The 24257-nt window shown below is 42.5% G+C and overlaps 1 protein-coding gene across 1 annotated transcript; it reads right to left on the bottom strand.

The window, feature by feature from the left end:
* Positions 1-9057: 9057 nt before the first annotated feature.
* LOC120720709 (protein AF-9-like) lies at positions 9058-23443 on the bottom strand (the record flags this gene model as incomplete). Its single annotated transcript, XM_040010486.1, has 10 exons — positions 9058-9518; positions 9867-9938; positions 10095-10157; positions 10259-10355; positions 11158-11284; positions 13727-13796; positions 16657-17229; positions 21335-21445; positions 22914-22952; positions 23300-23443. Coding segments are annotated over 10 exons (1419 nt in total), but the record flags the coding sequence as incomplete, so codon positions are not given.
* Positions 23444-24257: the final 814 nt, after the last annotated feature.

Below are 24257 nucleotides of genomic sequence, written 5' to 3'. Positions count from 1 at the left end.
AGACAAGACGTTGAACTAAACAGACAGATTCACACACAGACGGGGTGACACCATAGACAGACAGAGATACAGATGCAGACCGAATATAACAGAACTCAAACAACAATAATCATCATGATAATAAACTGGAAAATGATAATAATAAACTTAAAGCGCTGGGTCACCGACCCAGGACCATGACATCATCAGATTCTAACAACAACTAACAACTAAAAGCACTAATTAGATGCCCTATATTAAATATATCCAAGCCCAACAATGATACATCTTACTATTGCCAATATTAACAAAACTAAAAAGGGTAGGCGATGTTATTTAAAAAATACAGTTCACCAAGTCTTAAAAAATAAAACTCAAAAATAGAATTAAAAAAGAAAATAAAGAATAAATTAAACTATCCATCCAGATCTTTACAACCAACAACATCAAATCCATCTTATTGAATGGCCTAATTCTCAAATAACTTTGTAAAATAAAGTAAGATTAAATAAGACTTCTCAATATAGCCAATATTTACAAAACTAAAACGGGTTGGCATAGTAATGAAAAAAAAAAATCGCCAGCTCTTGAACAAAACAGAGTTTGTCATGCTTTAAGCTTATTTGTTTCGCAAGGAACTGAAGTCTGTTTGCAACTAAACAGCTCCACTCTCCTTTCTCCTCGGTCCACTCTACAACAACAGTCTCCTGTTTACCTTTCCAAAAAACTCTTACAGAGTCATCCATATCCAACTTATTTGTTATGGACTTCTCATGGACCAAGGCCACCAAATTCCTCTTCTCTTATGTCGCAAAACGAAATAATCTTTGCTAAAATCACACTGATTACATCCGTATATGAAACGATGAAACTGTCGAGTGCAGAGTTGAAAGCTGTGATGGGGCTTTGTGTCGCGTCTGACAGACACAAGTCCCCCAGTCAGCAGCTGGCAGCAGACAGGCTCACAGTGGTGCTTGTGGGATTGAGAAACACGTCTTTTCCAGACTGAGGCCACGTCCACACCAGCCCGGATAGATTTGGCGTTTGGCGCTAGTGTTTTCAGCTGTTTTCACAGAGTTGTGCATCCACATTGAAAGGGTTGAAACTCTTACGTCCCAGTACTGCGCATGCGTGAAACGCAAGACGATTCGACCTGCCTCATTTCTGTCTGCCGCTTATTTACTTTCCGGCTCTTAGAAACGTCTCTTTGAAAAGCGCAGTTTTTGGACTAACAATGAGGTGGAGTTGTTGCTGCGAGTAACACAAAAGGACAAAGTTGCAAAAGCGAGTGAGAATCATGAATCATGCAGCGGCCAACAACGGTCCAAGCGTGGGATTTCTCTCCTGGAAATGTGCACATTATCTTTTCCTTTCTATTGGTAGGTGGCACAGTGCACGTGTGGCAAGTAAGCAAGCTAGAAGACTGGCAATGCTGGGTATCCAGTTACAGAAGCAACACATTAACAAGAGAAGTCTGAGTAAAACCAAAGTTACTTGCCCTAGTAACTAGTTACTCTGAAAGTAATGAGTAACTTGAAGTAACTGAGTTACTTTTGATATAAGTAACTAGTAATGTAACTAAGTTACTAATTTAAAGTAACTTACCCAACACTGTACATAACATTCATCAATCTTCAAACATTAAAGAAGGAAAACCTCTGGGGGACAAACCCAGTTTGATCCGGATGGATAATTGATCCAACATGTCTATTTAATCTGTTTGCCAAAATTTTAGTGGAAATTTTCATATCCAAATTCAACAAAGCAATATGTCGATAAGAGGAACATTCTGTTTCATCCTTTCCTTCTTTCAATAACAAAGAAATATTAGCGCACAGGGGAATGCTTGAGTATGGAAAGAATGCTTAAACACTCTCAATAAAAGCAGGGCCACCTTTTCAGAGTATTTTTTATACAATTCAATGACAAACCCATCTGGGCCTGGGGACTTTCCACTGGGGAATGACTTAATAGCTTTCGAAACTTCTTCAACAGTATATCTGAGTTTAAAGCCTCTCGTGCAGCGTCATTCATTGTCGGGAGATCCTGCTTCCCTAACCAATGAGAAATATTGCCCCAAGATTTCGACATATAGAGCTCTTCATAATATTCTCTAAATCGCTCATTAATAGCTTTAGGACTAATTAAAATTTCGCCTGATCTTGATTTTACTTTGTGTTAATTCAGCTTCTATTTCGAACAGGCGTTTCTGGCGTCCTTTTTTTAACGAGGATTCAAAAGAAATAATTTCTCCTCGCATGTTTCCCATAGAATCGAATCAGAAACGTCTTGTTTATCATTAGTTTCCAAGAATTCTGATATTTTAGTTTTCATAAATCGGCAAAAGGATGTCTCAGACAGGAGCAGGCACGTGCAGAGGGGGGGGCTAGAGGGGCTTGAGCACCTAAACCTCTCTGCACGGCCCTGGACAGGAGTGACGGGTGAAAACACCAGTTACCCTGTTGTTTCGTACCACAGAAGTCCAGGACTAAAGAGGTTGGCGAGTGATCCAAGATCAAGATATTATGATTTGAGCATACAACTTTAGACATCAATTTAGAATCAAGCAAAAAAATAATCTATTCTGGAGTACGATTTGTGCACTTGTGAAAAACAAGAGTAATCTCTACCAGTGGGGTTACACGGTCTCCAAACATCAACAGGTTAGTAGAACTCAACATATTATTATTCAGAACAGTCGAAGCGTTAAACAACTGGGAGGTTTGAGTGGATCTAACCAAGTGTTTATCAAGTACACAATTAAAATCGCCTCCTAAAATTACATGAGTATCAGCGAGACTAAGTAATAAATTAAATATTTGTTGAAAGACAGATCATAATTATAAAGCCAGGACGGTTTGCCACTTCATTTTACGCGTTAAAGCAGGGGTGTCAAACTCAAATACACAGTGGGCCAAAGTTCATAACTGGATCAAAGGAGCTTGCAAAGAAAAGCGTCTGGACTTCTTTAAGTTATTTGAAGACGTTTCACCTCTCATCCGAGAAGCTTCTTCAGTTCTGCACCAGTTCATAACTGGATCAAATAATCATTGAAAGAAATCTTCCTCCAAATATAACGAGGAATCTTTTCTTATGGACTCAAACAAGTTTTGCTGAAAAACTAAATATGGAACAAGCAAAGCTTAATACTAAACAATATATAAAACTAATATAAACTTAATATTGCACACATGCAAAATCAAAATTCCAATTAAATAACAGATCAGTTGAAGTCATTTCTTAAATAAAAATTGTATTTGCAGCCTTCTGAATTAAATTTTAAATTAAATTAAATTAATTTTTTTCATCATATTCTCCCACCTGTTCAGAAAGCTCCTGTTTTCTCCCTTTCTTTTTGCCACTTTGGGATTGTTAGCATCTAGGGAAGGGTATCGTTTAGGTTTTATCCGATACCAGTACCAAACCAGTACTTTTGAAACGGTGCCGGTGCTTAAAGAATGGAGAACACAAAATTGGTCCAAAAACCTCATGTTCAGCTGTTTTTTTTTGTAAAAAGATAACAATGTTAGCTTTTCTGCAGCTATGGGGCATATATGGTATCACTCTTGGCTGGAAGCAGTGCTTAAACAATGGAAAAAACACAAACTTTGTCCAAAACCCTCTCATGTTTAACTGTTTTCCACTTTTTCTTTGGTCATTTCAGCCTTTTTGGCCAGGGTGAAGGGAGTATCTGCCATCAAACAAGAAGACAGCCGCATGGTACAATGATGTTTGCTAGTTCACCTTACCTGCATTAATGTAATAACGTGGTTAGCCTACTCAACGTAAATCACACACGAACAACATTAAGCTACTCACACAGAGAAGCTGCTGCTGCATCATCATCCTCATCATTTCTGCAACACTGGCAGGGCTAGGGGCCAGGACTCTATTCTTCTTTAGAGAACCTGCTCTTTCGGCTCACTAAAAAGAGCCGCCTCTTTCAGCTCCCAACCGGCTCTTCAGGTTGTTTTGTTGCTTTAATTAATTTATTATTGACAACAATATAAAATCATGCACAAAAGGAATTACTAATGTAAAAACAAGTGGTTATGTACAAACTCCAAAACACATTTCTAGCGTTAACTGAACTTCCAAAACAGAGCTATCGAGATCACTTAAATTACACAATTTAAAGCTGTGTTCTGTGGCTGTGATGAGATCCCCCGTGGGCAGTCCTTGGACTGTTTCACTGTGATGTTTTCTTTTGCAGTGGTTTTAGTTTAGCTTCTGTTTACAATGAGGACAAATGATTATGGTTTTCTTCTTGTGTATGCTCCGTGGAGGATGCACTCAGAAGAATCCATCTGATTCTGTCTCCCTCTTCATCTCTGTCCCTACAAACACACAAACGCAGTCAGCCCAAACTGTACAGTCGATGCTCATTACCACAGTATTGTTAAGTAATGCTGCTGCTTCGTTTGGGCTGCTAACAGGCTGCAGACATTAGCATGGTGGTAGCTGTGTTGTAAAAACTGTGCTGTTTTTCACATCTTGTGGACTTCTACCTTAATAAAACAGTCACTTTGAGATTTACCTGGTTTAGTCTGAGTTTGCTGAACTGTAAAAGTAGCTAAAACAAAGCAGAGCCTGCGTTACCTTTGACCTGCTGTACTTACTGTAGCTGTTTTTGGATCAGCTGACTCCTTGTGTCTTGTGCCTCTCGTTTCCAGAAGTGCACAGTTACTTACTGCAAGTAATTCTTCAAATACAACCCCAGTAAATTAAATAAACATATCCGATGTTAGATTTTTATAAAAGCTTGAGAATGGAGTAGAAACTGGCACGCTAAAAAACAAATGCAGCATTGGACAACACAGACAATGAGGCGGTTTCCAGGAGAGCGGGGAATCTAAGTTTGGTTTTTCTTTCCCTTCCCGCTTCCTTGTTCAGACGCACCATCACACATGACTAATTTATCAGAACAGGCAGCAGCAACACTCACGGTGCCTGTAATCTGTGAGAGATGAGGCTGTATTGTCAGCACACTGGTTTTTTCCCCTTATCAGCTTTTTTCTTACTTCCTGTTTTATGGCAGTTTGGCTTTGTCTGCATGTATGACTGTGTGTGCTGCCTCATGCAAACAGGGTGGGCTGCAGGGGTCACGGTTTGCTACAACAGCGTAGCTCCATCAAGACGAACAAAGCAAAGAAGGAGCAGTGCCAAGACCCCTGAAATCAAAGACCAGGTTCAGGACTGGGCTTTGTTCCAAGAGGCTGGGTCCGTTTTGCTGGTGCAGGGGGTCTGAGTGCTGAAAGAAGTGTCTGGAGCCTTTGTATGCAGCATGCCTCCTCATCCCGCCCCTTTGAAGTCTGCTTGCTTTTGTCCTTTACATAACTTGATTGAATTTTTTGAACAGCTAATTCGTATGCATTTTGTGAGCAAAAGGGTGGGGGAGGGAGGAAGACAGAAATGCCCCCACCCAGAATTCCACAGGAGAGCAACAGGAAGGCCAACATGATTGGCCACAGGGGGGAATGACGGACACGAGCGAGCCAAAAGCATAGCATCCATGCACGTGTTTGAATTATGGCAGCTCTTTGCAAATCTGATGACAATGGCTGGGAGGTCGAGGATCCCTCTGCAAACAGAGGCCACGTACACTCTGGTGGTCTTCACTTTTTTTTGTGATTTCATAGCTTAATTTTGATTATCTTCACTTTGCAGTTATTTCTGTGTGGGTCAATGTGCATACTGTATGTTTGAGGTGAATAAATGCCATAATGTGACACGATCTCAATTCCAAGAAAAGCTGGAACGCTCTAAGATGTAAAGCTTCATATTTCCATATTTTATGGACAGTAGAACAAACGTTTCAGCTGAGATCCCTGCATGTGTATTCTGTTCATCTGGATGTTGCATTTTCACTGAGTGACCACATCACTGCTTCAGCCTCAGCTGACTGCAGGTCACATGATGACCAAAACTAAACTAACATGGTCAGCAGTAGAGATGGCCCTGGCCCAACTTTGAGATGCATCGGTTAATATTTCATTAGCTTAGTTATCCAGCTTAGAGTAATTAGCCATTTAACCAAATTGATGATAGTAGCATTCATTGCATCGGTCCTATTAGCACTGCAGTCCTCAAGGTCGGATATCTTCTTTATCTGCAAGGCTTCATCTCAACGGATTCACGTCACTGAGCCAAAGTCTAATGAGTCTATATGTGGCTGCTTGAACTTGGTTACTTACAAAGCGTTTGTAAACATGCAGATCGAGCTACTACTGTGTTCAGTGATAAACCCGCTGTGCTTGTTTGTAAACAATATGCCAAGGAAACTCAAAGAACACTTTTTTAAATGAATTAATATTTATTTTGTTTACAATTTACGATGAAATCAGTCAGCTGCACTTGCTCATGTGTAGAAGTGAAGGAAGTGTGTTTTCCCCAAGCAGCCTGCCTTCACAGCTGCAGGCAGTGATACGAGTGAGGAAGGGCAGATGTGTCATCATGTGCAGAGGTTTGTGTGGAGGTGAGGGTGGGGTTTGGTGGGTGGGCAGCTTTTCACTTCCTTGGCCTTATGCCAGGGTGACAGTCGATGTCTCTGTGTCTCTTCTGCGGGAGGTTATTTTGAAGGTCTCCCAGTTTTATTGGAGGAAGCGTTTGCCAGACCGCTGAAGCGTTCTCCCACCCCTCGGTTCCATTCTTCCTTTGTACCCAGCTCCTCTCCCTCAGCTACATTTTCTCAAGCGAGAATGGCTTAAAGGAGTCTCAGTGGGGACTTTCCCTTTTAGTTTAAAAAAGCAACACAAAACCCTCGTGGCTCGTAATGAAGCCTTTATCGTGTCCACCAGAGATAATGCTGTTTAAATAAATGATTACAATAGCAGTAGCAATGGTAGCATGAAGGGGAGACTACAATGATCCTAGCACATGCTTCCACTATGCTGTGCAGATGAGCTCATTTAGAACATCAGCAGAAACATGGCACCTCCATCCCCGGGATGAAACATCCTGCTGTTTCCTGCAACACCCAAGATGATCGTCCAAGACGAAGCAGTTGGAAAACCTGACGAGGTGTGGGGGATGTTAATGTCCATCTAAGAGATCAGCCCACTGTGGGTGGGGTGACCTGGAGTGGGCACTCCACCCTTTTCCTGCTGAGGACCATGGCCTCAGATTCTGTTAAGTTACCAGTCCTCCAGCTGCAGGAACATGAAGGCAGTCCAAAAAACCCAAAACTACTTTTTCTTGTTTAGCTTGTAGGAAACGAGGGAACTGATTTTACCAGCCTGGGTCTCCAGGCTCTGAGTGCATCACTACAGTTTAGCAGCTGCACTACTTAAGTTTGTTGTTGGAACAGGCAGGTTAGCTTTAAGGATGCAGAACAGTTACTGTAATCTAAACAGGGGCCTCTGCAGCTGTCAGCCATAACGAAACGCACTGTTTATAAAGCATCACATCAAAAACTGGTCAGATAATCACATTTTTATTAGTGTCATTGATGAGTTTATATTATTTTAAGGTGTAGTACAGAAGGGTGAAGCTGTCGGCCTGTACTAACAGCCAATAGGGGGCAATCAGTCTATTTTAGCTTCCTGTACGGAGGGATGTCCTGTGACTGCTTTAACCAGGAAACAACATTTTACATGTTTTTAGGCAAACACATCGACTTTGGGGGTAACGATGGTCACAGAATCGTGGAGTAAGTCTGCTTGAACCAAAGGCAGGGCTCTGTATGCATCATTCACATAATTCACTATTTATATTAAGTTAAAGATGAGATAAATCATTTAACTGAGGATTTCCCACTTCAGGGAGCTGTGCAGCAGTTTTAACATGCTACCACTAGGTGGAGCTAAAAGCTGATATTTTGAACTAATGATCAGAGGCTGCTGTAAGATGCACACAGCAAACATGTTGGGCCTGACACCACAATTTGTGCACAGTGTACACAGCTACTTCAGACGCACATACAAAAACCAGCTCATCCACATGTGTGCGATCTGCACATCATACAGAACATTTATGGTTCATTCGATCCTCAAAATACGGAATCATCCTCATCAGACTGTCACGTGTCCCTGTGGCGACTCCAAGAAAGGCCTCGTCTCACGCTGAGCTTTGATTTAACAGGTGAAACACATCCACACCTCAGAGTAACAGTTCCTCCTACAGGTTTTGGATTGGTTGTGCAACTCCACGTGTTAGTGGATCTTTGTGTACAAACATCCTGAACCAACTGAACCCATGATCTGTGCTTAGGCAGGCGATCAGAAGCAAAAGCTTAGTGGGCAGGACCTCCTGAGAGGCAGCTCTCCTGTACCAAAGATGAGTGCTCAGCACAGGCGAGCAGCCATTCATGCCCTGCTGTTTAAACAACATTAAACAGGTTTTAAAGCAGCCGACATGAGTTCATCTGGTATTTAAAGCTGGTAAAATGAGTTCACTTTGTAGAGCCGAGTAACAGGACCACAGTAAGATTAAACAATATCAATCATTTTGAGAATAAAGTCAAAAATCTATTTAGAGAAAAACACTGAAATGTGGCGATGACAGTTTTAAGTGCCACGGCTGCACTGTGAGCTGGTGAAAAGCTTCAGGATCAGGTTTAGTTGCAATAACTAATCTGCACATTTCCACTTTATTCTCAGAAGGACCTTTATGTTAATGTGCTCCCTACACTCCTATGTAGGAAGGACACTTTCAGCAGGAGACGAGGCCAAAGATTTTTGTAAAGCTCCAGTGGATTCAAAGTTCAGAGTTTGCATAAAGGTGGCTTTAATAAAGACACACTTACAAATAAAGTTTTTTTTAAAGCTTTAACTCCAGAACAAACTGGAGAAACTTCTCAACTTTTAGTTTTCAGACGACGGCGCTCTCAACTCAGCACGCTCGCCATGCTGTGTCACTTTGTATCCAGACCTCCTGCTGGATTCTTCTTCATATTTCACACGTCTTTGCAAACTGTGAGGTCGCACACAACAAAACAGAACAGAGATGCATCTGTGCGGACGCTGTTTGATCCCAGGGAAATGAATGAATCGGATATCTGATCGGAGACCGAAGCAGAGTAGTGTTACTGGTCAGACTTGTGCCTTATAGAGCTCTTCAAAGTCCTGTTTCACTTTTTTCCACCCAACACACACGCACACACACCTGCAAATTAAATTTAATAAATAAGACGTACAATGTTGTAAGGCAAAGTTGATCGTGCACTTGTCACGATAAACAACAACATACATGGCAGCAGAATCACTCCCACCCACCAACCCTTCATATCAAGTTTTCAGATTGTTGCCTGCTGACGTCCTGATCTCGTACCCCCGATTTCTGCAGCAGGGTGAACTCTTTGTTCAGGGGGGTCGAAGCAGCAGGCTGGACCCACTGTGAGGTTTAGACACGCCAACTACAGCTGGAACTGATACAGGACGAGTCAGAGGCTCGGATCCAGCAACCAACTGCTGTGTGCCTCAGGACGTCCCGAGATAGCTCTGCAGCTTCCTTACTGTACTTCTGTCCAAAGAGCAAAGGTCAAAGTCAAACGTAGTGTTTGTAATGTGGAAGTGTCCGGTCTCTTCAATCAGGTTTACAATCTGCAAGACAGAAAGTGAGAGTGGTGGGCACAGGTCAAAGTAAAGTCTGCAACTATTAACTATTGTTCTACATTACTACTTCATCATTATTATTTCGTCTAAGGTCTAATATTTATTTTAAACAAGCAGATTTCTTCATCTGCTGCAGGCACAGCACGCTCTCAGCTGGCCAATCAGAAGAGAGCTTCGACCTGCGCTAACGTGTTTCCTAAACTGGTCGATTTAAACCGTGTGAATAAAATCTGAGATCTGAAAATCACTGAATTCAGTTTTTACATCTGACACGGAAACTTTGTAGAAGTGGTTTGTGTCTGATGGACGTATCGGACACTGCTGACATCAGCTCACCTGTTGCAGTATGTGACCTTCTCTTAGTGTCATTAGTCTTTTATGCAGCTCCACCAGCTCATCCAGGTAAACCTGAAAAGCACACAGCAAACACGGCTGTCATGATGTAGCAGTGGCTGATGGTAACAAACCCCAAGACATAGCAACACTTTCCATATTTCAGAATATTTACTAGTCTACTCCACATTACACGCACTGTTTCTAAAAACCAAAGACACTCGTTCTCACCTTATCACACTCCATGCTTTTGTCTTGCTTGCTCTGCTTGGTGGGACTTTTTACTTCCACTATCTGACAGACAGAAGAGCAAAGAGTCACCCAGGGTCACGCACACACCTGGATACTGTGGCTAATCATGCTGATCTAAGCCAGTATATCACTGATACGATTACCTGGTTATTAGTAGACTTTAATAAGGGCGGGGCCTCACTGCACGACAGCGGGGAATGGGAGGAGCTGTCACTTCTGCTGCCATCACTTAAACTAATCCTAAGTATGAAGTCACAAAGAACAAAGACATTAAAACTGTTGTCTCAGCTGTTAGCTAAAAACCGCTAACAATGAAAAATCCCCCATGAGCAGCATCTGAGGGTGTGGGGACGAAGGACGGTCTTTAACATGAAGATGACTCTCGCAGAATCAGTGTCAGGGAGGGGCCTGCTAGATCAGGGGTGTCCAACTCCAGGCCTCGAGGGCCAGTGTCCTGCAGGTTTTAGATCTCACCCTGGGTCAACACACCTGAATCACATGATTAGTTCATTACCAGGCCTCTGGAGAACTTCAGGACATCATGAGGAGGTCATTTATCCATTTGAATCAGCTGTGTTGGATCAAGGACACATCTAAAACCTGCAGGACACTGTCCATCGAGGCCTGGAGTTGCCCACCCCTGGCATAGATGATAGAAAACCGGTCAACTGTTGGAGACGGAGACGATCTGGTTAAGTTATGCTTTTTGGCCAAGGTTGACGGCACGCCTCCACCAACAGGATGGTGGAGAGAGTTGGAAAGAGCTTACATGAAATACTTGAAAAGTTAGTAAAAGGCACGTTGAAAGAACCTTTAGAAACTGTCCCAAGCAATTTTAACCAAGATTTAAATGGCGGCTCTTCATCATTTTACAGGTTTGTTGTTAAAGGCTCTACTGCACAAACATGTGAGATACAAAGTAGCCCTCATAATAGCAATATCCTGGTTAGAAGGCAGTCATTACCAATGTCTGCACACAGCTCTATGAAACTAAACTAGTGTGCGGTTCAGCCATTCGAGAAGCTGCCCTCGGGTTACTAACCTGTGCTGGTGGTGTGCGAGGTGTGCTGCTCGATCCGTGTCTGAATCCACGTCGTCGTTGTCGTCCTCTGAATCGTCGTCGTCGTCCGAGTGCAGATCCTGCATCACTGACTGCAGCGGGCCAAGCACTGAGTGGAACAGTTCAATAAAGCCTCAGTCATTGCAGTTTAAACCTCAGGAATACAAGCAGAAAGCTGCAGATTGTGACGTTGGTACTGTAAAGCTCAGCAAATGTGGACTGGTGACCTGACTGTCAAAGGGAACACGCACACATCTCGAACTCTACATAGCTGACTTACAGCTCTGGTTTTCAATTGTTCTCATTGCTCAGGAAAACAACATGATTCTTTCATGTCTTCCATCTCAAAATGATTTAGCAGCCTCTCTTACGACGTCTTCAACTTTCTGAACCGACTCAAAGTAAAAGTTTATAAACCAGGGCCGTGCCCGTTTGTTTACAGGCTCAAAGTGATACTTTAAGAAGATTTGTGGTAATAATGTTTCTGATCATTTACACAAAAAGATATTTTCTGCAGCATTTCTAAGTTTGATTAAATGAAGGGCATCCCATGATTGCTTCCAATGAGCTACTGTCACTGATGACACACAGTGCCGTTTGCAGCAGCGTTAAGGTGGCACGGCACTGCAACACAGAATAAGTCAAATGTAGTACAGAAACAGGGTTGGTGTTAGTCGTAGTTTGGCCTGGAAACTTTTGTTAAACAGTAACTAAAGTAACTTAACCTTGTGACTCTTTAGGAACCTGCACAATATTTTCACAATAAAACTGAAGACTCTTCTACCTGGGATGTTGGGTCATGAGTTGAGCTTTTTAACCTGCTGCTTTGGTCTCGCACCATGTACTGTATCAGTAACTTTCATCCACTGTTTGCTCTTCCTGTCACATGACGTCCTTCAGCCACACTTGGTGGAGTCATTTGTTTACATTTGGGTCACATGACACCAGCAGCTAATGTCTCCCCACACACAGCCTGACTGTAGCGCACAGTTTTTTCACCTGAAGGGCTGAAACAGGTTCTTGCATATGTTGCAGAGCACTGTGATTGTTGGAGGTTCCTGAAGTTGCTCCACTGCAGACTGACACATGTGGCTCTCACTCCCAGACATGCCCAGGCTTGTCTCTTAATTGCATGCACTAGGGATCATAACCACCTGGTGTTGCTATAGCAATGATATCTCAGTACGACAGTTTTGTATCACGTAAGAATTTGTACCGGTATGATTGCAGACAATATGATATACACAGCTAGTTAATGCTTCCACTTTATAATAATAAAAGGTTCATATTAGAATATGTAGGAGGGATCACTCTCCTCAGCCTTCCCGGGAAAGTCTGTGCCAGCGGGCTGGAAATGAGAGTTCATCCACTGCAGGAGCACGATGTAGAGTGGCTACATAAGATGCAGGTTCAGGCATACCAGGCAAATTCAAGGTCTGGCTATACCAGCATGGTATAGTACCAAGACTCATTGGCAAGTCCTGCATGGGGCATTAGGGACTTGGGTCCACCCACTTCCAACAATGGGCAATAGCTGAGCCCTGGCTGAGGAGCGGCATGGTCCGAGCTACTAGTAAGCTAACATAAACGAACCAACCCAGTGACATCACATGCTGATGTCGGTAAACGTGTTATATAAACTTAAACTTTAAGCACTTCTTAAATCGAGCTGCACAGACAGCGTTACCTTTGAGAGCAGGGCTCAGTGGTGTAAATCAGCCTTCATACATGTAGAGTTTCATGTCCACTTTAATGATAACAGCTAATTATCTCAAATCGTGAGCATGTTAAATTCCCACCAAGCAGGTTAACGATTATGGTAACTGTGTAACACTTCAGTTTTCTTTACATTGGAGTTTTGCTGAGTGCTGTGCATTGTTGTGAATGTCAGCTACATGTGTCGTAGTGAGGAAAGAGGTTGTGTGTCTGCCTGTGTGCAGGGGTGCTGCGTGTCAGCTGGAGGCGGTGAAACAACACTGTTCAATATCGATCCTGCTGCTAAGCAGCGTTTAATCCAAACAGTGTAGCAACCTTATGACAACCACACCACAGTCTCTACAGGGCACACAATAAGTGTTAGGCTGCCACTGTGTACTTGGTGTTACGCTTGCATGACAACAGACTGTTGGACGCATCATTTTGCTTTCTTTGATTTCTACCAGTGAGTGTGATAAGTTTGTCAGCTGGACCTAAAGTGATGTTAAAACACTGTTTAAGCTTCACACTGCCAGACTGAATACTATTATACATGATACTAGAATAATAATTCTTCTACGGTGCTGCTGAGCACACGCATGTGTGCGAGGCGGCTGTTTGCTGAATGGCACTGAACACATGTGCCTGCACAGTTTAAATCATTTGCTCAGGATTATGTTTAATTTCACGTGGAACTCATGATATAAATCTAATCACGAAAACAAACAAATCAAAGCGGTGCAGTTTATTGGTTACATCGCTTTGACTGCACGAAGTGTCACGTATGATGTTAGTGTCACTAACAAACAGCACAAACTAAACTTTGTAACTTGTGTGCACGGTCCGAGTCGGTTACCTTGTCGTTTGTGGGGTGTGGGAGCAAAGCTTGAACTGGAGCTGGAACCCGCTGGACTGGGCTGCTCAGACTGGGAGGAAGAAGAGAGACAGGCAGCGATTAATGATAAAAATATGACTCAAACTGCTGTTTGACTGAATGTGGCGCTTCTGCAAACACAGAAGCAAATGAATACTATTCGAGCCTCGGCTCCCACAGTCTCGGTCGTTGTGTCCTTGGGCCGTTGCCTACTGGTGGTGGTCAGAGGTCCAACACCATCGCCTCTGTCAGTGCCCCCCAGGGTGGCTGTGGCTACAATGTAGCTGCCATCACCAGTGTGTGAATGGGTGGATGACTGGATGTGTGAAGTGCTTTGGGGTCCTTAGGGACTAGAAAAGCGCTGTACAAATACAGGCCATTTACCATTTACTGTTATTATTATGTATGTGCTGAAAGAAGACCAAACCCAGCAGGAGTGGACCAACCTGGACTCACCAGTGTTCCCACTTTGAACACGTTCGGCTTCCAAACCACCTCCAAGGGACAGGAATTAAGAGTTACAGTGAGGGGGACTCTCTTTATTAAAAATATGTTTATTTATCAAGGTTTGTATTTATTTTCAACAAATACAAACATAAAACAAACGAGGCTGCAGAGAGCACTGGATGTCTTTTTCCAACTAATGTCAGAACTATCTGTCCTGACATTAGTTGGAAAAAGAAAAGCTCCAACAGGAGCCTGGTTTCATAGCGCCATCCATCGTCTGTTGGGTCGGCAAAGCATCAAGAGAAAATTAGATTTTTGTGTAAATGTTCAAGGTTGAAGCAGTACCTTTTATAACAGCACACACGGTTCACATGAAACAGTGTGTGCTAACATTTCCATACAGTCCTTCCCTTCATGTCCATGTTTGTGTTTGACACGTCTGTAGTTTGGATTCATAAAAGCCAAAAATGAAAATCGTTCTTTTAAACCCTTTCTTGAAGCAGCATCTGCCCACAGGCAGCAGAGGCTCACACAGCCCAGAGTGAGGATGTTTGACTCTTTCAGATTGACTGAGATGTGGACTTAAACAATGACAGTGCACGTTTAAACGTGTTTCAATGTACATGCACAGATACATAAGGAAACCCTCACAGTGCAAAACATGGTGAGGAGAAACGTGAGAGAAAGAGCGCACAGCTGCTCTGCTGGTTTACAGGCTTCTTCACAGTGTCATAAATCTGACCGGCCCTCCTGTTTACGGCTTTTGTTCTCCTTTACTCCAAGTAAGCAAACCCAATCACATCAAGAGACAATAAACCGACAGCACATCCAGGAAACTGTCTGACGGTCTAGTTTAGAAACCACGGGGAACAAAGTGGGAAAAGTTGATGCCTGCAGCCGCTCTCACATCCACAGCTCGCAGCACACTGCCTCAGCTCTGCTCCTCACGCTCGAACCATCCGATTCATCTGCTCTGGATTTCCTCTGATTAGTTCCCAACAATGGGTTCAGCTACGGTTCCCCCGCTGCTCTGCACAGCGAGCAACCCGCTCGCTCCTCCACGCGTCCACTGTCACAGATCAATATCCCATCTGTGATCTGTTCAGCCTACAATAATGAATCCTGCTAACCTGCAAAGCTAATGACAACAGATGGCTGGCACTCATTTCAGTTTGAAAATAAGAGTGAGAGGATTGTCCACAGCAGCAGACGACATCACTCTCATGAAGAGCAAACAAATCTGGGATGTGATTAAAACAGCTGAATGTAGAAAAACAGACTCAGGATAACATGAATACTGTCATTCAAAATAAAGATATTATTTTTATCATGTTTGAATTTTTAGACACTCTTCCATAATTAAATGTTCTTCGTGCTGTGTGATGATGATGAGTGGACACTTAAATCAAATAGATGATAAACTTTCTTTTACTAAATTTATCTGTCACCAGAACGTCACCAGTGTGACATCGTCAGCATCCTGAGACACCAGCATCTCTGTGGGGTCCTGACCATCCAGCACAAAGCGCCTCGACGATGCGGCGCCATGGAAATAAAACTGATTGGTTTTAAACAGACGTGTGCTGGTCGGAGGCCACACCCAGTTTCCCTTCCTTCATGTCATCACCTCGTCCGCGTTTCCTTCTCTGCCGTTTTTATCCGAGCACTCACTCCCAAACTCTGAGATCAAAGATGAAGCAATGGGAGCGCTGGGCTGTGTCGCCTCAGGCCCACCAGGGTTGCTAGCCTGGGCACAATCAAATGCCTGGAATTTGTCACCCCACATGCTTTTTACAACCAGTAGCAGCAGCAGCCCCCACCCCAAAGCTGCTTTCATGACAAAAACACAGGTTTCGGTGCCACTCTGTGAGAACTCCTTTGACTAACCACGCGGCAGAGAACGATGCATGAAAGAGCTGCACTTCATACAATCACTGACAACAGAAATAAAAACTGCTGCAGAAAGAAATGCTGTGAAGCACAAACACGCAGCCATTTGATTCTTTCAAAGCTAAAAGAATTAAAGAGGAGCTGTGCTATTTACGGCCCTCGTTTCTCCTCAGGTGCTGTAAAACCATAAATCTTTCTCGTCTGTGATTTGGCTTTAAAACTTCTTTATGGGGAGGCTCTCTGCAAACCAGCGTGGGCATGGCAACAAGGTCAAATGTCAGCCTGTTCATGAAGCTGCAGCATTTTCCTAATTTGGCGGGTTTGAAGAAGACGCAGACACTCTGTTAGACACTCGACATCATCATCAGCTGTTTGCTCCCAAACCAATCAATGTGCAGACGAACGCACCTGAACTTCCACCAGGTTTACTGTGCCCCCCCCAAACCATCCCTGGTGGTTATTTGAGTTTATACACATCAAGGAGAAGATGTGCCTTATACTTGTACCTATGTAGCAGAGCCAGTAGATGAGCTCATTCCCAGCTGTAACGACAGTAAAGCGTCACGTTTACTCACATCCGATCTGGCAGACTGGTCCTCCATATCAGAGTCATTAGCATCGACCAGGTCCTGGAATGGCGGCAGCGTGGACACGCTCCTGAGGTCTGCATCCTCGCTTTCTGCTCGTAGCTTACTGCTGTGCAGCTGCGATCTGTCTCTCAGTAGTTTCTTATCCAAACACGGAGCGTCCAACTCTGAAATCGGCATTTCCGAGGAATTCACAAACCCCTTTTTGCGTCTTTTGGTCCTGTGATCGTCACCTTCGAGGCCGGACAAGCGCTTGTTTAACCTCGACGCATGAGTTATCCCCTCAGTCCTACGCTCCTTAGACAAAGACTTGGGCTGCTTGAAGCCCATCTTAGGATTGATCTCTCTAAGTGGCTGGTTCTCTTTGGGTTTCCTGGAAGATTCTTTGGGGGCTTTTCCGGGTTCCCAGCCCGAGTCCCTGAAGGCACTTTTGGGGTCTTTTAAATCTTTTGGGGTCTTGTCTATATGGTCCTTAAATGGCTTGTGGAGTTTGGAGATGCTGCTGTTGTCAGTGCTGGTGGTTGTGGCCATGATGAGGAAAGTGTTTCCTGTAGAGCCATCCTGCAGATTGAAACAAACACAGGAGATCAGATAGTAGCGTCGGATATTTAAGTAGCTGTAGATGAAAAGTGACATCAAGCAAAACAATAACAAAAGAGAAAGAAAGACTGAAGCTACACGGGAAAAACACGTAAAGCTCAGAGTGTTCAGGCACAAGGCAAAGGGAAGCTCCTCGCGCTGTCAGGGCGCTAATGAGACCATACCGCTGTCAGCTGATACAGTATCGAACACGCCACCGATTTTACAAGCAAAGATGTTTTTAAAGGTGCCGTGGACATGAAACCCACTCAGTCCACACATGCAAAGACATCACACACGTGCACATATTAAGTTATGCACAGTAATGAAAAACAATGCAGGGAAAAGTGCTGAACACACCAACTGAAACTTGTACAAAAACCTTTATTGATAGTACAGCTTCAAGACGCCTCCTTTATGAAGGAAGCAGTCACACTGCTCAGGTGTGGTTTCGTCCCACTCTGTGGGATCATAATCTGAACAGGTGATTGGCTCTAATCCTGTTCCTCACGCTGATGTTGAAACCAAAGCTGATTGGGCGAAACAAAAACACAAAGTGTGGAACAGATCAGCTGATTCTGTTTGCTAATGTGTTGCTAATATCTTTCTACATTTTCATAGTTTAAACCAAGTTTTTCTGAGTAAATATGAGTTCTAAATCAGTGCATTTTGTTTTTATTTATATTTCACGCAGTGTCCCAATATTGGCTGACAAACACTGCAATGATCAACTGTACAGCGAAACGCTGATGCTGTATTACTGTAAAACACTAAATATCTGTTTCTTTGTCCACAAACATCCACACGGGTAAATCTTCGGCCCCTGACATTCTGATGTACGTCAGATATTATAAAGTGGATCCAAACAATCTCAGAAAAATGAGGGATGTTCCTGGCCACTCATTTCTAAGCTGACTAAACGAGGAAAGCCAAACGGCTGCTGTGAAACTAAGAAACACTGCAACACACTGTGGGTTCAGTTTGAGGGCTGTATAATGGACAAACACTGTAAATGCTGCTCAGCTGTGTGGCGTCTCACATCGTGCATGATGAACACGTTATCCTCCAACACCAGACTAAACCCAGAACAGAAACAGGTAACCTGATGGTAACCCTCAGCTGCATCAGAGGCTCCAAACTAACCTGCTGAGGTTGCTTTTAACAGCAGTTGTTCTGGTTTCATGTTCCAGCTATAAAAACATGATTTTGATATCATGCCATTTAAATTTTAAACTTACCACATACACTGATGTACTCATGCATATACACACAACGGACGATGACATCTTTGCTGCTGAGGAATTATTTTCCCTTTTTCCAATTTTAAAAATGTTTAAAAAAATGTTTAAAACGTTAAAAAGAAAATATTTCAAACATTAAAGCACAACATGGTACAAAACATTTTGGTTACTAGTAACCAAAATAACACAAGTGGCATAAAAACACATTGATTTGAACATTTGTGACCCACCTGTGGAAGACTGTAGGGTCCAGTCTTTCATCTAAAGGTTAAATATGATGTGAAGATAACTTTCTACTAAAGATGTTCATGCACTATTAAATATGACAAAACGAATACACTGTGGCACATTGTGCTGTGCATTATTAATGATGCACATTGATGCAATTCATAGAAACACCATAAATGATCATCCATTTCCTCTGACGGGTCGTTGCATTAAAATAAATATATCAATAATGACTTTGGTTTGCAGAGCGCCTCACATGAAACCCAAGGACGTGCTAGAAACAGTATAAATGAAAATATAGTGAAGAAGCCCACAGCTCCCTCACAACAACCGCCTTCTTCAGTTTATCCAAGGAAACACAGAGACATTCCCAAGCCAGCCGAGAAGCAACCTCTCCTGGGACCGCCTCCCAGAAGGCCACGCCCTGAACACCTCACCCCGGCGGCAGCCGACTCAAATGGCTCCTTTCGATGTAGAAGGACATCGACTGCAGTCAGAGTCCCTCTTGAACTCGTCACCCTTCACAAAGCAAAAGCCCACCTTCAGAGAAAGCTCACGTCTTGCATCTGCGATCTCATCCTTTGCACTTCAGCAGTGAGTAACAATAACAGGCCTGGTTTTATAAGCGATGGCTGCTTTGCCATTTGCTGGCAGACGACTGCGTATGGGAGACAATATTCTCCCATTGGGCACCAATTAAAACGTTAACATTAAACAACTAGTCCTTCTGATACGTCTAATGACAGCAGCTCTGATGATTCAGGCACATTCCTGCTAAGAAGTTCAATTCAATTTTATCTATACAGCCAAATCACAACAAGCTTTACATTGTACAGTATAGGGCTGCTCGATTATGGCAAAAATGATAATCACGATTATATTCACTGAAAGTGAGATCTCGATTATTTGACGATATTTATTTAACCCTTTAAGACCTACTATAGAACCAAGTCCACCAGAGCTTATATTATTTTTTTACATGCTGTAGTGCCATTTGTGGGAGCATTTCAAGTTGCTATACAACTGTTATAGTCCATATTTTAATAATATGTATGCATTAAGTCCATAGTAACTACATTAATTGCAAAAAAGTGCAATAAACTACAAAAAAATTGAAAATCGTTTTTGGTTTTTGTTTTTTTTACATATATTTCTACTTGGAGAAATTTAAGACATTTATCCCTCAAAACTTTAAATACAAAAAAGTTGCAAAAAATAGTTTACAACAACAGGAAATTTATTTTGAGTGTCTTCATAGTTTTATTTTGGAGATACATAAATTTTTATATACACTGCAGGAAAAACAAAAAAACAATCCTATGATGCAAATTTGCAAAGAAAACAGCAGGTGCATCAAAATAAACTATTTCCAGCAGTGCAATTTGAGTTTTAAGCATCACAGCAACTATTCAGAAAAGTCAAACATGACCAGTATAGGCTTTTAAGGCCTACAAGTAAAAAACTACAATTTCCGCGAAAATGACGTCACTTCCGGTTTCGGGCAGGAAATGGCGGACATGCGATAGTTCGCGCTGACGTCTGTTTCACTGTGGAGAATGTTCTGAACAGCTGATAGGAACGGAAAAGCCTGTTTCTGGAATATTATGTTTTTGTTCCTGCAAGCGCTTTTTATGCAGTTTTTGCAAAGCTATATGTGGAAGGAAACCGTGACCGAGGACAAGCTGATGGCATAAGATGTAAGTACAACTCCTCTGGTTTCATATGCAAAACAAATTATTGCGCTAGCTTACACGGTTCAGGTTCTACAGGGATATAAAAATAGTTACACAAAACGGAGCGTGCTGCTCTGACCGGCTTTAAAGGGTTAACAATGACTTTAAAAAAATAATATAAAATAGTGTGCAACACCACTGAAGTTTGTTTTTTTTACCTCTCTTTTCAACCAACGGCAGTCACTCTCCAAATAACTTCTGCTTAGCTTTCCGAGCTTCCCTCGGGTCCTCTTAATCAGCGGTCTCCAACCTTTTTTGCGCCACTGACCGGTTTATGCCCGACAATATTTTCACGGACCGGCCTTTAAGGTGTCGCGGATAAACGAGGGAGGGGCTAATAATCGGCTCAGTCATTTTTAATGATCGTTGAAAGCCCAGATCGTAATCGAGATTAAAATTCGATTAATTGAGCAGCCCTAGTACAGTATATCCTATAATAACAGATACAGAGAAAACTCTTCTCCACATACAACACCATCTCAGTTCTGTTCACCACAGCTCAATTATACACATTATGACATAATCACGTTGCCTAGCAACAACCTTTTAGCATATATAAACTTTACCACCATATTATTATTTATTGATTGATTTTTTTTACTTTTTTAATTAAGTATATCAACTAACAATGTTGTAGTTTTAGTGATTCATCTAAAACAAAATAAATAAATTAGTACCAAACACCGGTGCACCCTGGGAGAGGCTCCAGGCCCTGACAGGCCAAAGCGTTTAGTGCAGTACAAGCAGGAATCACCCTGAGGTTTAAAAAACATATTTCATGCTTGTGCTACAACTTTTTTGCAGCAGCTGGTCTTTGCTGCAAAACGAGCGACCTTTGTAGCAGCATTGCTATAAGCTAACAAGGTAAAGAGCAGAGACACTGACCTTGGACGCAGTAAAGCCTTTGCTTTTCTTTGTGTCAGAGCTGTTGGGAAGTGTTGCCAGCTTGAGGTGGGAGCCAAACAGGGAGGTTGAGCCCTCCTGCATTATCATCACCTGCCAAAGGAAAATCAGCAGCTTAAATGAGCAGAGTTCTTTGCTTTCAGTAAATGTAGAGTGTTCAGTCTCTACCAGGACAGCTGATAATAAATCAGTCATTTACTGAGTAATATCACTGTGTTTGTAGAGTCAAGTACCAGAAAAAAGGACATCAGTAAAGAATGTTCAGCTTTACTGTCAAGCAGCTTGTGTGAGCACTTTTGTACATATTTGTTCTATATTACATCGATTTCATCCCAGTCATCCCAGTGACATCAGTGCCTCACATGTACATGTAACTGACTTGGCTCAAACCCACTCCCATAAAAAAACTGCATCAAAAACAACAACAACAATCAAAGAAAGAACAACAAAGGATTCTTCACTTGTACAAGTGAAGATGGATATCATGAAGATTTAGCGTAACACATAAATGCCACACAGTTACCAAACACACACAAAACCATATGACCATAGACTATACTGGCTGCACTCGAGGTTCACCTGAAGCACAAGTGAGCACCGCTCCAACTGCAACTCCAATCCCCAAACGTTTGATCGAATGCTTATATAGGTCATCATGTGCTGCCACATGCCCCTCTTCATGAAACGCCTCACGTGGTCTGAAATCTTACTCAAGAACACAACCCGATTCCTGCCTAGCCTAAACATTTAGCTAACTACGGCTAATCATGAAGTGGACCTGCTGTCATCTTAGATGGCAGTGCAGGGGCGGAGCTGGTGTCCTGCAGGTTACAGAGCTCACCCTGGGTCGACACACCTGAATCACACGACTAGCTCATTACCAGGCCTCTGGAGAACTTCAGGACATGTTGAGGAGGTAAATAAACTGGATTAAAATGAAGTCAGTGCACATGAAAGTCCCAGTGAGGGAATTGAAAAGCTTAGCAAAGGATAGCAAGTTAAAGATGTGTTTATTGAATTCATTATAAACACTTTATCAACATTTTAACAACATAAACCGTTGTTCCACAAGAAACACATGCTTTATGTTTAGCAACAGCGTTTTCGTACTGCACATTATAGCAAACATGTCCACTTTGGTCCTGTCCATACACAACCACAGGTTTGTGACTTTGTAAAGCTCAACTGTGCTGCTCTGTTATTTTTGGCAAACTCCAGGAAGACAGTCGCACTATGTTAACGTAGATGTAAAAGCTCCAGACAAGAAAACAACCAAAACCACTGCTGGTGTGGAGCAGCAGGGCCGTACATACACTGCCCCGTGAACGCCGTGTTTCCATGACTGCAGGCGTCTTATGTGGATCTGACAGTCGTTCAAGTGCACAACTTAGTAATGGGACACATTTGAAACAACTGGTTTTGACTGAAATCCCTCACATTAAAGTGCTACAACAAAGTTCAACATCTGCAGCAACAATAGCTGCTACATTGTGTCATTGCTGAGGTGGTAACAGTAACAGGGAGGAGGAGTCATGAGCTACAAGCCTGTTAGAAATCTTACCTTTGAGTCTTCTGAACTTCTTTTGTGAGGATTTCGTTGCTGTGAAGGACAACAGAAGAACAGGGTGACAGTCTTGGTAAACAGAAAAATGCAAACTGTATTCATTACTATTCATATCTCACATATGCAGGGTAAACTAGTTCAGCCATTGACTGTCCAGACTGACTGTAGCACGTCAGCCCACTGTGGGGCCAATCAGAGGCTCCAGACATGTCAAATAAAGTGAATCAATACTGAAGAGCAGTTTTAAAACCCTCAGATTTACTGAGGAACGTAAACTTATGTCATTGCTGTAAAGACTATACACATATACTGCACACATACTACATCCATGATATAAAGTGACAGCCCAGGATGGACCTGGTCTGTCACGCCCTCGTGCCTACCCCTCCAGCTTTCAGTAACTTCCTACGAAACTCCTCTGTTGGATTGTTGAAGGTGAGCTTCTCACAGCGGAGGTGATTGACGGGCGGGTGACCTTCCAGGTGGAGGAACAAGTCATAATCAAAGCGAACTTTCTTCGGTTCTTCCTACGGAGAAGTGGAAGGAAAACCACGAAAGGGACAAACAATAAAAACCCGTCATGCAGCACGTTACCCACATCATGCTCTGTTTTTGACTGCATCATTTAATTAGATTCAATTCAATTTTATTTACACAGCATCAAATCACAGCAAAAGTCACCTGAAGGTGCTTTATATTGGACAGTAGATACAGAGAAAAGCCCAACAGTCATATGACCCCCTATGAGCAGCACTTTGGCGACAGTGGGAAGGAAAAACTCCCTTTTAACAGGAGGGGCGGGGCCATCTGCTGTGACCGGACTACATTATTCAGATCCCAAACACCCTCTGAAGCCTGAACCATGAAATAACAGACAGAACAAAAATTAAATTAATTTAAATTTCATATAAACCCTTCATTTTGATTGAATTTGCTACATCTGGCAAAAATGTGTTGTGCAATTTATTTACTTTCTTCAGGGAAAAATAAATAAATCACACTGATTATGTACAAGAACTGTATTTGTTAAATATGATACACGAGGCACTAAGTAAGTACCACAGTAACACAGCAAACTCAAGTCCTGATTGTAAACGACTAATTAATAAAATAAGTTGAGAAATTTAAGGCAGCTTTCAAATGAACATCCATGTTTTTGCTGGGTTAAGATCAACTTTGATTTTTTGCTTTTGGACTTAGTTTCATTATTTTTACTGGCTTTTTTAGTTTGAATCACCATTTGATGAAATGATGACAGTTTGGGTTGAGACGACCTTTGCTCAGGAGTCAGCATCTGTTAGATGTGTTTGAAAGGCTCTCTGCTAGAAAACGCCAAAGAAA

Source organism: Simochromis diagramma, unplaced genomic scaffold, assembly GCF_900408965.1.
Source record: "Simochromis diagramma unplaced genomic scaffold, fSimDia1.1 OVJJ01000589.1, whole genome shotgun sequence".
Taxonomy (NCBI): Eukaryota; Metazoa; Chordata; class Actinopteri; order Cichliformes; family Cichlidae; genus Simochromis; species Simochromis diagramma.
This window is presented reverse-complemented; position numbering and strand designations above follow the sequence as displayed.